Source organism: Monodon monoceros, unplaced genomic scaffold (assembly GCF_005190385.1).
Source record: "Monodon monoceros isolate NGI ecotype Baffin Bay Population unplaced genomic scaffold, NGI_Narwhal_1 Super_Scaffold_14, whole genome shotgun sequence".
Classification (NCBI taxonomy): domain Eukaryota; kingdom Metazoa; phylum Chordata; class Mammalia; order Artiodactyla; family Monodontidae; genus Monodon; species Monodon monoceros.
The window spans coordinates 37,140,831-37,157,374 of record NW_021703770.1 but is presented as its reverse complement, the minus strand read 5'-3'; the positions used below and the strand labels follow the sequence as shown (position 1 = coordinate 37,157,374).

At 49.1% G+C, this 16,544-nt stretch overlaps 1 protein-coding gene across 2 annotated transcripts in view; it reads left to right on the top strand.

The window, feature by feature from the left end:
• PTDSS1 (phosphatidylserine synthase 1) overlaps positions 1-15,412 on the top strand; it is a 65,047-nt gene extending 49,635 nt beyond the window's left edge. Inside the window, exons 10-13 of one of the 2 annotated variants that reach the window (XM_029222904.1) lie at positions 3,017-3,116; positions 11,558-11,626; positions 12,394-12,454; positions 14,304-15,412. In XM_029222904.1, coding sequence (XP_029078737.1) covers positions 3,017-3,116; positions 11,558-11,626; positions 12,394-12,454; positions 14,304-14,413 — 340 coding nt within the window. In that variant the 3' untranslated portion in view covers positions 14,414-15,412. Of the gene's footprint in view, positions 1-3,016; positions 3,117-11,557; positions 11,627-12,393; positions 12,464-14,303 lie in introns of both variants that reach the window. The other variant, XM_029222903.1, reaches the window with a different exon arrangement.
• Positions 15,413-16,544: the final 1,132 nt, after the last annotated feature.

The window sequence follows — 16,544 nt, the reverse complement described above, 5'->3', positions numbered from 1 at the left end:
GTGTGTGTGTGTGTGTGTGTGTGTGTGTGTGTGTGTGTGTGTGTGTGTGTCTGGAGCTCTCACTCCAGATTCTGGGGAGTTAGTGAAGTTTGATCTAGGCAAGTTTCCCACCGCCTTCTTTCCAAAAGACAAAGGGCCGTTGTCACTGTTTCTCATAAATTCTGTGATGTAAGCTGATTTTCCTACCCAAGGTAGCTTAAAGGGTGATAGGATGGACTCAATTTCCATCCTATGGATAGGATGGATTTCCACTGATTACTGATCTGGCGGGAGAGAGAATTCACACATCTACCAGATTTCTAATATACTTCTGTCACAGGAAGGAGGAAGGTGGTCTGCCTTCCTACTGTCTTGTCCGAGGACTGGGGATCTTTCCCGCACTTCCTTCTTTCACCACATGCCTCTTCTTTCCACGGGCATTTTTCTCTTCACGTTTACAAGTCCTTGCCAGCGTCTTACTCTACGGAGAGTGGGTATATTTTCCACAGAACTCTCTACTTACCTGTTGAGGAAAAGGAGATGGCGGATCAGAGAGAGAGGCAGTGTCACAACAAAGTTTTTTTCTGATCAGGCGGTCTGAAACTATAATCACCAGGGAGGGAGAAATGGCCGAGAGGAGCAAGGGCAGAGAATGGTGGCAAACGCCACTCCAGAAAGCTGCGCCTTGCTGAAAAGTGGTAAAAGAAAGTAAAACGCAAATGATCTGAGATGCAGAGGTCAGTTGGCTAATTTAGGATGCTTTATTATAGAGACTCGAGTCCTCCCAGGATGGTGACATCAAGGTTAGTGAACCTTGAGAACTAGTGGGCCATGCTGAAAACGAGCAAGTCCCTCTTCATAAGTGAAACAAGGCAGACCTGCCTGGTGCGTGAACTTGGGCAGGAGCTGCCTCTGGGCGGTCAGCACGGTCAGCCCATGACGGTGAAACAGGAGGCGCGGCCTCCAGTCTCTTCTCTTCTTCGTTACGAAGTCAACTGAGTGGGTCCTGAACAGCATTTTCTGAAAATCAAATAGAGTCGGAAGATGTCAGAGCAAGGGGCCGGTTGTTTTGTGTGACTTTTGTTTCAGTCGTGTGTGTGTGTGTGTGTGTGTGTGTGTGTGTGTGTGTGTGTTTGTGTGTGCGCGCGCGTGTGTCTGTGTACTGGGCCACAGTGAAAAATAGGCTTCCTGCCGTGGGTCTCAGATCACAGAAGCTGGAGAAACAGCTCTAGTCGGCTGGTCACCAAGCTCTTGAAAGCTGCCTCAGTCGGCTTGAATACCCAGAAACCTCTCACAGTAAGCTCTGGGTGTTCTGTCTGGTTAAGGGCAGGTAGGCACACTTCTTTCCAGGGCTTAACAGTTTCTGATGCAGTCCTTCTGCATCCCAGCAAGACGTCCCAGCAAGAGGTTGCACATGCTCTGTGTGTCCACCGGCAGGCGCCCTTGCCCTCGCTGCTTCACTGACAGCCTCGACTTCAGTGTGACAGTCGACCTCAGCCCTGCTCTCCAACGTGCCAGCCTTTGTTGTGGCGGGGAGCTGGGGAGGAAGAGGGGGTGCTCTGTAAAGATTCAGGCAACCAATCCTAACCTTGTTTCGTTGGGGCTGTGGGCCAAGACAGCTCCAGATTCTTTAGAGGCGTGTCCAGGAGACTTTCTGCTTTGCACAGGTGGCTCTGACTCTGGGCATTCCGTTGTTTAGAGCCGTCCATCCATTTGACCATGGCAGTGACCTCTGTCTGCCAGTAGGGAGGGGACCGGGGGCCTTCTGGGCCTCTTCCTGCCTTTTTAGAGATTATCTGTGCAACAAGACCAGTCCCTCCAGATTCCGTTGTGATCGAGGCACACCTAAGGTGGCCTTTTCTGAAATCGCTGTTCCTGGGCAGTCTTTGGGATCACGTGACCGGCTATGTTACCCTCACCTCATCCGTTCTTACCTTCAAGCTCTGAACCTTAATAAAGGTCTGATTTTAATATTCATAGATGAAGTTGTATTATACAAGGTTGGCTTTTTTCTCTAATGTTTTAATTAAAGAGGAAAGCATGGAAGTTATTTTTTCCAACGTTTTTGGATTTAGCAAAATTGCTTACAGATGCAGAGGATAAAGGGTTTTTATCATCAGCAGAACTGGAGCATATTAGATCTGGAAATTCTGAGATGGCTAGGAGGGAATGTGATTGCTGCCTTCAAGTTACTGAAAGACTCGACTGCGGAGGGCAGAATTAGGACCAGGGGTGGAAGGAGGCAGGTACCAGCCTGAGACAAGGAACGACTTCCCAGCAGCTGAAGAAACTGGGCAGCAGAGGCAGCTGCCCACAGAGACAGTAGGTTCCCTGGCCCTGCAAGGGCTCCAGCCAAGGGGGTGACTGTCCACCCGTTGTGATAAGCTCCGACTTAGATACCAGGCAGCCTCCAGCTATGAAGACGTACGAGTTGAGATTGTAGTCTGTGAGGAAGGAAGATGTAAAGAATATTTGATTATTTCTGGGGAGGGATAGAGGGATGAAGAGGCAGAGCACAGAGGGTTTTCAGGGCAGTGAAACCATTCGGTATGACCCTCTAATGGTGGACACATGTCATTATACATCTGTCCAGACCCATGGAATGTACATCACCAAGCGTGAACTCTGACATAACCTATGAACTTTGGGTGATGTGTCAATGCAGGTTCATCACTTGTGACACATGTTGACAGTGGGGGCAGCTGTGCATGTGTCGGGGCAGAGGGTATAGTGACTGTACCTTCCTCTCAAGTTTGCTATGAACCTAAAACTGCTCTAAAAAAAACAGTCTGCAGAAAAGAAGAGAGGAGTAACAGTACAATAAACTTTTAATTAAATCTAAATATGTATGTATATATAATAATATATATTATTCCTGAAGAAAGTACAGTGTCATTTTGTAGGGGACCTGCTTCCAGTGTTTGGGGCAGAAATCTTATGACCACTTGAACTTTTTGATGGAATTATGCCTATTTCTGGTAATGCATAATGCTCTGATAAGATGAATTCGTATCTAACCTCTTGTTCTGTCTAACAGGGTCATTGGTTTCCTGGAAGCTATTGTCTGCATAAAATTTGGACAAGATCTCTTCTCTAAGACCCAAATACTCTATGTTGTACTTTGGCTTCTTTGTGTGGTAAGTCATTACTTTTTTACCCCAAAGTGTTAGTTAAAGTCCCCATGGTGTCTTCTAAAACAAAACAAAACAAAACACTCTTGTGTACCAAGGTTCCTTAGAGATTTATAGACAGGACATTCTACTGTAGTAACGCAAGATTGGCCACTAGTCTGAAGTTCAAGAATAAATACATAGGACCACATGGCACCTAAAATTGGTCACCTTTGCAGGTTCTGGTCAAATGCCCTCAGCAGGTGCATCGTACTCTCATTTATTTCGCTTATGAGAATTCATCTACACTTGCTGAAAATGTCAGGCCTGCCATGAGGGGATAAGGATAGTTCCAGTGCCCCGTAACATATGTATTACTGTCCAAGGGTTTATGTACAAAATGACAGACTGTTGTTTATAGGCCGGGTGAGGTGTTTTTGGAGGTAATCAGACCATACAGTTTCTTCCCCGCAGGCCGACTTTATAAGCCTGTGAAGGATGTGTTTTCCTCTCGGAAGGGAAGAGCCCTGGGGGCCTCCAGCTCCGTTGTCCTGGGACATTTCCCTCCTCTTTCAAATGAAGCAAGATCTTGCCTAGCTTAAAATTCTGTGATTGCGCTTCTTAATTTGTTTTGTTACTTTGGGGAAGAGTCTTATTTTACATTTAAGTTTCTTCCCTCTTACTTACTTGGTCCAGAAAATTAACTCGGGCTTTTTTTTTTTTTAATGATCATAGAAAATTTCAAACATATGTGGAAGTAGATAGGGGGTCGCTCACCCCTCATGCACCCATCATCCAGTTTCAGCAATTATCAACCCATGGGCAGTCTTATGTCCTTATATTCCATACTCACTATCCCCAACCCTGGGTTACTTTGAAGCAGACCCACTTTACTATTTCAGGGCATATCTCTAAGGAAGATAAGAATGCTTTTTGGTTGGTGCAACCACCGTACCATTATCACACCTGAAAAAGAGTTAATTCCTTCATACTGTCAAATAGCTAATCAACGTTCACATTTCTAATGTTTCCTTACATTTTGTATTTTTTAGCAGTTTATTTGAGTCAACACCCACTGATTGCAATTGGTTGGCATGCCTTTTAATAAAAGGTCTCTTTTAATCTACAGTTTTCCCTCTGTCTCTAGCTCTCTCCTTTACATTGAAGAAACAAGCTCTTTTGTCTTCTAGATTTTCCCTCAGTCTGGTTTTACTGACTCCATCCTTACTGTAACTTAACAGATTTCTTTGTCCTCTGTACTTTCTGTAAATCGGTAGCTGGATGTAGAGGCTTAATCAGATTCAAGTCTAATTGGTGGGGGGCGGGGAGCAAAACTAAACTCTGTATTTCTTTTTTTGTGTGTGTGGTACGCGGGCCTCTCACTGTTGTGGCCTCTCCCGTTGCGGGGCACAGGCTCCGGACGCGCAGGCTCAGCGGCCATGGCTCACGGGCCCAGCCGCTCCGCGGCATGTGGGATCTTCCCGGACCGGGGCACGAGCCCGTGTCCCCTGCATCGGCAGGTGGACTCCCAACCACTGCGCCACCAGGGAAGCCCCTAAACTCTGCATTTTTAAAGTGTTTCTTATTGCCTTTTGTGGTGTCTATTTTTAGGGTTACTTGCTAGAAATCCTAACTGTGCCAGGGCACCTTGAGCCTGTTCTATCCTGTTTTATCTTGAACAATGAAAGGGAATAATGATCTCCTTTGTACTCAGGCTCCGGAATTAACGCTCAGAAGTATTTTTTCTGTTGCAGTGTGACTAGGTATAAAGATTGGTTGGGGCAGTGTGTCAGATGGGCCAGGAGATCTCACCATGCGCTCCTCACATTTCTGTCTGGCGTGGGCACCCCAGCTCTGTGAATTGTAGCGTGACCCATGGCAGTGGGCAGGTGTGGGTGCAGCCCTCACCTGGCGCCGCTGGGACCACAGGAAGGTTGAGGCAGGCGGGACTCCTGGGACGTGGGCCAAAGGCCCTCCTCACAGCGGCCCACTGTGGGCCTCCCCCTGGGGCATCAGCAGCCAGAAAGGTCTCCCCAGGGGCGTGTCCAAGGAGCGATCTCTGGTCACCCAGCCGGTGGGGCTCTTCCAGTCTCTCTCTAAGTTTTAGAGACTTTCACTCTGTTTTACTGATTAGACACTTAGCATATACCTCCTTACATTGGTGAGTTTTGATCTGCCTTGGTGTCTGTGTGACAGTAACTTATTTTGAGGACATGACCCGTTTCTCAGTCTCTGTATCACTTAGCATAGTCCCTTATAAGTCTGTCATGTTGCCACGTTCTTGTTAGAGCTGCCCTGGTGCTGGAGCCACACAGGTAGGTGATAGTGAAGATTTATTCATGCTCACTAGGTGCCAGACACTGTTTGAAGCACTTTTCATGAATTGCATATTTGATCTTTACGCTTTGAGGGGAGGTACTTTATTATCCCTCTTTTATAGATAAAGGCGCAGAGAGGTTCACTAACTTACCTAAGGTCACACAGGTAGCATGTGGCAGAGCCAGGACTCAAACCCAGATAGTCTGGCTGGAGATTTCCTGCTCCCCCTCCACAGGTGTCCCCCTTCGGAGGATCTCCAAGTCCACGTGGGAATTACACATGCAAACTACTTTTATTGCAAACATCATAAAAGATGTTTGGGTTGTAGTGAGGTAGATGGACCTAGAATCTGTCATATAGAGTGAGGTAAGTCAGAAAGAGAAAAACAAACACCATATGCTCACACGTATATGTGGAATTAAAAAAAGCGGTACTGATGTACCTAGTGACAGGGAATAAAGATGCAGACGTAGAGAACAGACTTGAGGACACAGGGAGGGGAGAGGGTACGCTGGGATGAAGTGAGAGAGTGGCATGGACATATATACGCTACCAAATGTGAAATGGATAGCTAGTGGGAAGCAGAAGCATAGCACAGGGAGATCAGCTCGGTGCTTTGTGACCGTCTAGAGGGGTGGGATAGGGAGGGTGGGAGGGAGACGCAAGAGGGACGAGATATGTGGATATATGTATATGTATAGCTGATACACTTTGTTATATTCACTTTTTTATAAAGCAGAAACTAGCACACCATTGTAAAGCAATTATACACCAATAAAGGTGTGCAAAATACGAAAAGAAAGATGTGTGTGCACGGAGCCAGAGGAGCCCTAGAGAGAGCAGCAGACAAGCTGGGGTGAAGCTCCTGGAGGTGATGTGTGCTCAGGATCACAAAGGATCACAGTGAACGGCTCCCCCATCCCTCAGGTGCCCCAGCCTAAGACCCAGGCGGCTGCTTCCTCTCCTCTGTCAGCCCCCATGTCAGCCCTCCGGCTCTATTCATTCACCCGGGTGGCCCAGCTCCATCCCCTCCTCTCTGTTCCCACTGCCTCTGCCCTCTAGACACCCATTTTCTCCATTCTGCCCTTCACCTCCATTCCCTACACTGCTGCCAGAGTGATCTTCCATAATTCCGATCGGGACCCCTTTGCCCTGCGTAGAATCATTTTCCCTATCGTTGGGGCCTAGAGGGCCTAACAGTACAGCATTTCCCCCCACCAGGTTCAGAGCAATTAGAGATAGTCAGGATGGACGAAGGCTATGGAGACAGAACGGCAGCTTTACTACTGAGAGTCCACATTTTTCAGTATCAGCTTCAGGTGCGTGCCAGCAAGGGGTTTCGGATTAGTGAACCCCAGAAGCGGACACGCTTCCTCTGCAGCCCCAGGAAGCAGGCCCCCCACGTTGCGCTGGTGGCCTCGCACCCAGAGGGAAAGAAGGGAGACGCCCAGCTTCCTTATCTGTTATTCCCTACCCCGTTAAGATACTTGCCTCCCTGGGGAAGGGGCGAGGGGTGAGGGAAAGCAGGAGTGTTATACCAGGGAAGCTCCCTCTGTGTAGACAGAAACAGCAAGAAGGAAGCCGCATCCCCGCCACAGACCTACCAGCTGAAATAGGAAGTCCTGCTTGTGTGTTTAGGGCCGTCATTCTCTGGATCGTTCACCACACCCACCCCCTGTACCCTGTGCTCGGGCTCCGCCAAACTATTCCTAGTTACCTCAACCCACCATCCTTCCCGACTTGTCTTGCCTTCACCCAGGAGGCTTCCTCTGCCCGATCTGAGTGCTTTTCCCTGCGTTCTCTACCTGGTGAATCTTAATGCCAAGACCAAACTTAAATCCGTGTCCTGCATGCAATACGCTCTCACCTGCGAGGCAGACTAGACAACCCTTCCTCGGGGGACCAGTCGCATTTGGTACATGTTTCTTTTAGTTCTAGCCCCAGTGTGATGTAATTTGGGGTATTTATATCGGTCTCCTCCACGTGGCACTTCCTGCACAAAGAATAAGTTTCCATTGTCCTTTTGTCCCCACGGACGCTAGCACAGGAAGCACTCGGCACACGCAGGGAGGAGAAGAGACTGAGGTCAAGGGACAAAGACCGTGACACACCGAGGCAGGTTGAGAGACAAGCACGTCCAAAGACTCGAAGCCATGCCCGTGCCAGCGTCACAAGAGGACGGCGACCTGTTTGGGGAGCAAGAAGGAGAGCGAGTTGGAGGCAGAGGGGGTCGTCTGCGTAGGATGGGCTCTGTGTGTCTTGGTTGGAGATTCGAAGGTTTTTCAGAGGAATGACTGTCTCATGGGGCAACTGGAGGGTGGGAGAGTATGGCGGGGGGCGGATTGGAGAAGGGCTGAGCCTGAGGGTGTTGGAGGGACCTCAGTGAGAACCTATCCAAGGCAGCGGCATTGAAGATGCAGAGAAAGGGCTGGATCTGAGAGCTCCAGAGCCCAACTCGGTAGATGCTGTCCTCTTCTGAGAGCTGGGGAGGGCAACTCCAGGCTTTCCTGTTTGTGCCACTGGTGGCTTTTGGTGCTAGTAACAGGTTGGAGGATATCAGAGAAGCCCCTCGAAAGGAGATGAGTTAGGTGTGAGGGACCCTTAGATTTTACAGGTGAAGGTGTCTTGTGTCATTGGAAATTCTGGTCTGTCCAGTAGCACTGGAAAGACTCGGTCGGCGCTGGAGGTGAAAGAGGTGGGAGGCACCTGTTTGTAGGGTATGGTTGGAGCCGTTGGGTCGGTAAGAGTCGGGGAACATAGTGTGGGAAGGAGAAGCTGGCTGAGAATGGCGTCTGGGGAGCAGCCACATTTTAGAGGCCAGGCCAAGGGCAAGAAACAGCCACAGGAAAGAGGACTTTGAAGATAAGCAGAATCCCCCAGTTGGTGTTAGCAGTGATGAGTGCCATGCAGGGGGACCTGGCCTGAAAAGAGGCCTTTGGCTGGGATGATTAGGGGTCCCCACTGCCTTGCACATTTACCAGTTAGAGAAAAAGAGTGGAAATAAGGTCCTGGCACGTTTTTATAATCATGGCCTTTACTAGAGATCAAGATTGGCCTCAATCTTAGGAGTGAGGCAAACATTATTGAGTAAGAGAGCGTTGCGTTACACCGGCCTCCACACCAAGAGAAACAAAGGCCCCAATTATTCGCCTTGCCCGGTAGGAGAACGTACACGGAATTTGAGATCAGTGTGGAAGTAAAGCTCCCATATGCTGGTTAATAAGCTGCCCCAGCACCAGTTGTCTGATCAGTCTGGGTGAATTTGAGCACACCTTACCATAGCATGGAAGCCACACCGGGGGTGTGTGTGCTGCCTTGGCTCTCAGCCCTCACGTTTTTCTTTCTTTCTTCCTTTTATTTAAACAAAATCCGTACAACTGTCATTTTAAATCCAGGCCTTGACATTTTAAGTGGGTACGTGCCTAGATTTCCACAGGTGTGATTGCAAACCCATAAATTACAAGCTTTTGTCTCCTGGGACAAGTGTATAAAAGGGGCCTCTTGTACCCAGGTGAAGTGGTAAACTTGGCAGCTGCGGCAGGCCCTTTGCATGGCGATCGTGATGATAAGCATCTGTCTCCCAGCACCTGCCAGTGTTTGCCTGCCCCGCTGCAAAGCCAGCTCTGCTCAGCTGTCTGCTGCTGGAGCAGCCCCAGCTGCCCGCCTGCCCTCCCAGGGGAAGGGAGGAAGCTGGGGGACGAGGAGGAAGAGCCCCACACGCCTGCCCTCTGGTGGGCGGGTTGCACAGTGACAGTCAGCCCAGCCCTGACTGCTCCCATGGTCTAGCGGCGCGGCGCTGCCCCCACTCCCCACCCCCGCCGCAGCCACTGACTGGTCCATGGAGGTGGAACCTGTCCTCCCTGCCCTCCCTGTGAAACCTAGGCCGACCTGTTCTGCTCTTTGTCAAGGAGCTGACATATACATAAGTTTACACACTGCGGATGCTCTAGTCTTCCCACTCTTGCCATGCCGTGAAAATCGTACGTTCAATGGTGGTTGTATATTAGAAATCTGAACAAGTACTGGAATATGTTAAAGATTAGAAGTAGTTTTCATTCTGTAATTTGAATATATTCATTCATTGCGTAATTTTTTCATGGGGGGATATGAGCTTTTTAAAAAAAATTCCTAATTTATACCAGTTTGTATATGGATTTAATATAAAATGAACTAGTGGGTCTTCTTATATTTCATGTTACCTCTCCACCATGCCGCTATTCACACTTCACTGATGTAGAAGGAGAATGGCCAGCTGGAGCGCTTGGACTCCTTTCTTTCTTGAGACTTAAGGTGACTCTGTGCGCCCAGCAGACACTCAGTGAACGTCACTGACCTGAGGAACTGGGCCGGGGCTGGACTACAAGCTGCGGTGATGAGAACGCACAGCCCAGCCTTCCCTGCAGTCTTGGCTCTACCCTCCAGGCTGTGGGCTGTGCAGAGGGATGGGATGGGACTGGCTCTTCCCATGATGCTTTGCTTCCTCCAGGAATGGATGAGTGGACAGATCAATAGAGGTATAAAGATGTGTAGACATAAAATCAGTATTTATCTCGATAGCCATCCCTGAAATGTGATCCAGGGATATAAAGAGACCTGTGTTCTGGCTTCAGTCTTGCCACACTCTAGCTGTGTGTCTTTGAGAAGGCAGTCGCCTCTGAGCCTTCATTCCTCTGCTGTGAAATGAGGGGAATTGAAATGAACGATCTCTGAGGCAATGCCTCTAGATCTAAAGTTATGATTCTTAGAAAGAATTAAAATTATTCAAGAAGGGAAGAGTCCATCATGAATTCACAACTGTTCCCATGACTGGGTCAAGGTGACAGGTCCCCAAGAGGAAATGCAGTGGAAGAGATGGAGGTTAGGAATCCTTGAAGAGGATTCACTGTCAGTGGGTTCCTAAATCAAGGAATTCTGAAGAAATGTCATGGCAGGACGGGCAGTTTGGTTTGGTTGGGTTTTGGTGATCCACTTACAGTCGCGAGGGGAAGGGGAGGCCTGGCCGGAGGACCTGGCCCAACACACTGCTTAGTCCAAACAGCCAGGAAGTTTTCCCCGACTTGTAGTTTTTTGACACATTTTTAAACTTTGGATTCTTAGGTGCTATTTTTTTCCTTAAATTAGAGTATAATTTAGGGTGCAGGGGGGCCAGTGGGGCACACATTGGGGGGAAGCGGAGGTGATCCTGGCCTCTGGGTACCCGTGGACCACGCCCTTCTCTTTTCACACCAGGGCTCACAAGACATTTTTATTTTCGCTTTAGTTTCCTATCTACTTAACTGAGAAAAACAAAAGCAACCAGAACTGGGGTCAGAGCCGGGCCACTGAGACTAAAAAGCAGCGCCAAGCCCAGGGCAGCGGTGTCCTGCTGGGGTCTGCCACCTACACGTGGGTGTGTGTCCTCAATGCCCTCCGGCACCACTGTGACCCCAGACTGAATGAAACTGCTTTTTCATTCAGAAATCCTCTTCCCCTCAGAAGCTGACAAGCTAAGTCGTTTTTTGTTTGTTTGTTTGTTTTTTGTGGTACGCGGGCCTCTCACTGTTGTGGCCTCTCCCGCTGCGGAGCACAGGCTCCAGACGCGCAGGCTCAGCGGCCATGGCGCACGGGCCCAGCCGCTCCGCAACATGTGGGATCCTCCCAGACCGGGGCACAAACCCGTGTCCCCTGCATCGGCAGGCGGACTCTCAACCACTGCGCCACCAGGGAAGCCCAAGCTAAGTCCTTTTAACTCTTTCCAGTGATGGGCGGCAGGGTGCAGAGGATAGGCTGTGAAAATCAGGCCAAAAAGAAAAAAAAGAAATACAATGTGGAGTCCTATACGTCTTCTTAGGCAGAACCTGCAAAGCTGTTCAGAAAATGCATCCCACCTGATCCCACATCTAGAAATGATCTTCACTCTGACAGTGGAGTCACAGTGGTAACTGTGGCCTCATCGGAACTCTTCTTGCCGAAAGCTTTAGGGGTGCTGCCCCCCGGGGTTCACCTCTGCCGCATCCAGCCATTCTGTAACCGGCATCCCGGGAGAGAAGGCAGAAATGCATCGAGCCATCGTGTATGAATTCCCATTGAAACCCTGAAGTTCCGGGAAATGGCATTTTTTTGTGCACCCTCACTTATAAAATGGTTTTGTGCTTGTTTTTCTCTTCCAGGCTTTCACTACCTTCCTGTGTCTGTACGGCATGGTTTGGTATGCAGAGCACTATGGTCACCGAGAAAAGGTATAGAAGGGAAGGTGGAGATGGCCTTTTATTTAAACTAACCACGTCCTGCTTAGCGCTTTAGCCCAGACCACATTCACGTGAGGATGTGGCATGTATGGCACAGTGAGAGCCGGGTGTCAGCCTCCCTGCTTTAGAAACATAGCCAGTTCAGAATTCACTTCCTATCAGTTGCCATCCTTACTTGTGACTGCCCTATTCAATAGGTCAGGACTTTTATCCTCATTTCTTAAGGGGGTTAAAGCTTAATTATTTGTTTATATATATATATATATATATATATATATTTTTTTTTTTTTTTTTTTTTAATTGCATGGCAAGCCCCAGAGCAGTTTTTGAAAAGCTAGGTTTTTCACTCTGTCCAGGCCTCTACCTGTATCCCAGCCTGGGGCTCCCACCTGGAAACTCCTGCCCTGCCCACTTCATAGTAGGTGAAGATTAAGGTAGAGGATAGATGTGAGTGGGCTTAAAATGCTGTAGCAGTCTTGTCAACTGTAATTATTTTTAAGTAAGAATAACAGCTTTCATCCTTTATTCATACTTTTAGTCTAAGGAGCTAAAGGCGCTTCCTAGAAGATGTAACCTGCATCACCTGGGATATAGCCTTGATCTTATAGCTGAGAGCATAAGCGTGAGGTGATCCTGCACTTGCTGGTGGGGATCCCCAGCCCGGGAGAGGCCAGGGTTGAGCAGCCTCGCTTGTTTGCTGGTCTCCCTCCTCCCGGGAGCACTTGAAATTCCACCACTAAGCCTGCCTCTCTCCCTAGACCTACTCAGAGTGTGAAGATGGCACCTACAGCCCTGACATCTCCTGGCCTCACAGGAAAGGTACAAAAGGTATCTCTCTCTTGCTCATTGTTAAAAACGCTCCTGGGTCCTCTCCCTCCCAAGGCCCAGTAAAGGGATTTAGCATCAGTATTTATCTTCCGAATGTTGATAAATACATGCCCTGAAGGGTCTCAAACCTACTCATCGCATGTCTCCTGTTACTCACTAAGAAACATGCAAAGTGCTCACAGGTTCTGCCCAAGAAACTTGCTTCGTAAGAAGAGGTGCCACGTGGTTCTGCCTTTTCTGAGACAGGAAAACGTAACAAGATCCCACTGTCTCAAGCATCCTGATGGGGATGTTCCTCCTCTTGGCTTTCACCGTGAGTGAAAAGCATTAGGAAGAGTTGTGTGCCAGGAGGAGAAACCTTTCCGAAGAGGTGGATCGACTTAATCGTGTTCATTCAAGAGATGGGCCAGCATGAGAGGGATCTCAACAGTGTAGTCAGGGATCTCCCACTGGCCTCTCTCCAAGGAGCATTTTGGAAAGATTTGAGGCCACCTGGTTATCTTAAAGAATTTGACTCGTAGAACAATGACCCAGAGGAGGCTCCACTGGATAGTAATTCCATGTCAGTTATGAGCTGATTGTGGGCTTGACTGAAGGAAGAGAACTGAATGTCAGAGACCATGGATTTTAACCCACAGAATTGCTCAGAGAAGCGGGGACAAGGGAGGGGAAAACACTGCTGAGGCAGTTGCTCTCCTGAGTTCTTTTGGGGTGAAGCTGATCACAGCTGTCCCTGGGGAAAACACTACCGAGTGCTGGTCACCCTGAGATGATTTCTCCTGAATCAGCAACCTATTATGGAATGCTGATGGAGGTAGGCACAGGGGTTCCCCTGGGCTCCCTTATTCAGAACCATCCTAGAGATCAGTCCATGGCAATTCCGGGTTCTCCACTGAAAAGACTAAAAGAAACAAGCAATGGTAGAGATATATTTAAATGAAAGGTAGACAGCTTAAAAAAAAAAAATCTGAGCCCTGGAGCAGAGAACCTTTTGGCTTAGCTGCTAAGCCAGAGGTTTTCCATGTTCTCAGCCCGAGGGCAGAGCCAGCCTAATGCCAGAAAGTTCCGATGACCCTCCAGGCCTTACACACCCCTACCCGGAATGCCCACCCTCACCCCACCACTGCCCTGGCTCCACCCTCCACCTGGCTGATGCCTGATGATTGCCCAGCACTCAGCCAATGTAGACGTCTTTCTCTAAGCTCCCACACAAATGATAGAGCGTGACAGACGACACCATCCCAGCAGACCGTGAGCTTCTTGAGGGCATGTGGCATCTTCAGTGTATGGCTCCGGGGCTGCCTGTCATGAGCAGCAGATTTGTAAAGGTGGCTTCCAGATCAAACCATTGAGGGCATGTAATATCTTTGATTTTTGCCAAGTCAAGAATCCATTCCCATTTAGGGATTTAGAAACAATGGTGTGTAGCAGGTCAAGGTGTGGACACCTAGTTGATGCGTCCTTTGATTGCTAAGGTAGACTCGACACCCATGTGGTTTGTTTTAATTGTCCCTCCTTTGTGCTTCGATGTTATTTGTGCTCTCACTTCTGGTCCCCATCACCATGACCACGATCCACCCTACGGTGTGAACGTAAACATCCTCAGGACGCTCCTGTCTTTGTGGAGCCATGGCTTGCACACCCTGGCCCCGGCTGTGCTAGCTCAGTGCCGGGGCTTCTGTGCCTTGATTCATTAATGAGGCCACTAGATGGCGCACAAGGACCAGTGGAGGAGCGGTGGGGCGGCCCGGGCAGGGAGAACCAGAATCAGAGGCTTCAGAAGCCCCGAGCCGGGAGCCCACAGCCCACGGTGACGGTGTGTCCCGATTCCTTTGGCCAGGTTCTGAAGATGGCCCACCCAAGCATCCAGGCAACAACGAGAGCCATTCTTCCAGAAGAAGGAATCGACATTCCAAGTCAAAAGTCACCAACGGAGTTGGAAAGAAATGAAGGACCCTGGTTAATCAAAGATGTTCCAGGGAGTGCCTCAAACCGGGAGGGGACGGAATCGGCTGGACCTCCCTGCGGGGAGGTCGAAACGCATAGCGTGAACGGGAAGGAGTGGGGGCTGGGAGGGGTCATTATTTGAGAGCATAAGTCTTGTTGCCCACAGACCCGGCCACACGGGGCAGACCACTGCTGGGGGCCCTTCGCCACGCGGGTGTCTCTTGTAACTTCAGCACTTGGCACGTGGTCACCGGTAGCAGGACCGTGCTCAAAGGAGAGGGTAGCTATTTACTCAGTTGCCAGAAGCAGTTCTGTGCTTGCGTGCGTGTGTTGTGGATGCAGTTTAAACATCTTCACTCAGGCAGGGCGCCAACCAGACAGCTGACGGACTGGTCACCAGGTTTTATTTTTCTGAATCTGCCTTTCCGTTTGACTGACTGGTTTAAGTCCAGGCCACTTACCTGTCTTTTATTTTGTTGTTTCTTATTTTTTATGTCAGGATGCTTACAAGCCTTCAGAAGCCACCTCTGAGGTTGAATTGGGGGAGGTTTCTCTTTTTTTTCCTAGAGAAAAAAAGGGGGGGGGAGAGTTTGTGTTACACTTTAGCAGCCTTCTCCCCTTTTTAGGACCTGAAACTACACAGCGGTGGGTGGAAACCAGGCTGAGGAAAGGTTAGCTACCCACGTAGGATCCTGGGCTTCAGATCGGAACCTTTTTGTTCCCTTTCCAATGTCGCTTGTCCAGACTTATCCACAGTGCACAGGCGTGGACCTGCCGAGAGGCAGTGCTCACCGCAGCCCCTCCCCCCCAGGTGCCTTTTCCATTTTGTTTGTTTTCCTTCCGTGGTGTGTTGCTGACATTGTCTTTTAGTCCCGTGTGAGGTGCTGGTGAGTATTCCCTTTCATCCATCCGTGCCATGCTCTAGAACATTGACCCTGATAGTTCACCACCTCTGATGGATCCCTGTTTTAAATAAAACGGTTCACGTTAAAGCCCATCAAATTCTGTCTCTGTAAAGTGCTCATTTCTTTGCCTCTTATTGGTATTTTCCACTATTTGTAAGCAATCACCGTATTTTTCAAGTGACTTTAGGATAATAAGAATGTGTATGTGTTTCGCGTAGTGAGAAGAAAAGAGAAGAAAATGTGTACTTTAGAGGGCTTACAGACACATATGTCCCTTTTCCTAACCTTCCCAAGTGATCAAGAGGAAATGAACAAGATAGTCATTGTTTTCTTACTAGGGTAATGGTTACATCAACCAAGCTGGATTTTTTTCTCTAGCAAGTGGCCGGTACCCAGTTCATTTTCCTACAGATATAAACTTGCTGCAAGCCACCCTTTTGTTCCCTCATTTCACAGAGCACAAAGGTTTCGATGTCTTTTCCCCCTTTAAGGAAGTCTTTACCCACAGAAGTGTCATGTTTTTCTTTTCCTGCAAAAGAATCCCAGGGTGAAGGGGTTAAATGAGTCACACAAAGCGAGGGTCACCTGCTGTGCTCATTGAGAGCAGAGAAGCGTCGCCAGTCACCGGGCTGGTGCGCCGGGTTGTGCCGGCCCTGCGGTCCCAGCAGCGGCCCCATCCTTCCCGTGATAGTCCTGAAGAGAGGCAAAGAGGTGCTTGTCCCATAGACCCCCCCGCTCTTTTATCACCCATCAGAGAGGCCTTTCTTAAACAGAGGTACAATGTAAAATTTGTTTGACTTTGAAAGTAGGTGAGTTTGTTTCGTTTTGCTTCTCTGAGCACGTCTGTGCATCACGGACATCGTGTACGTCGTCGGCCTCAACTCCACTTCCTCGTGCTGGGCCACCTCCCTGAGTGTCTCCAAGTTCGTCTTCTGGCGCTTTAACTCTCCTCTGATCGATAGCCGGGTGCAGCTGAAGAAGACGTTTCCTTCTCCAAGGCCGGCCTAGGAGAGGCACCTGCCCACCTGCGATGACTTGGATTTCCTTGGGTCACGTGAAAGCAGAATGCATGTGAGACAGTCTTTCCTCAGTGGCTTTGTACGGAACGGCCGGGAAAGTCCTCAGCTGCTTTCCGTGTCCTTTATTTGAGTTTAATCTTTTTTTTTTCCCTTTCAGTAAGAGCTCTTGACTACGGTGTTTCCAAAACTAGTGCTTTCCTTGACCAGCCA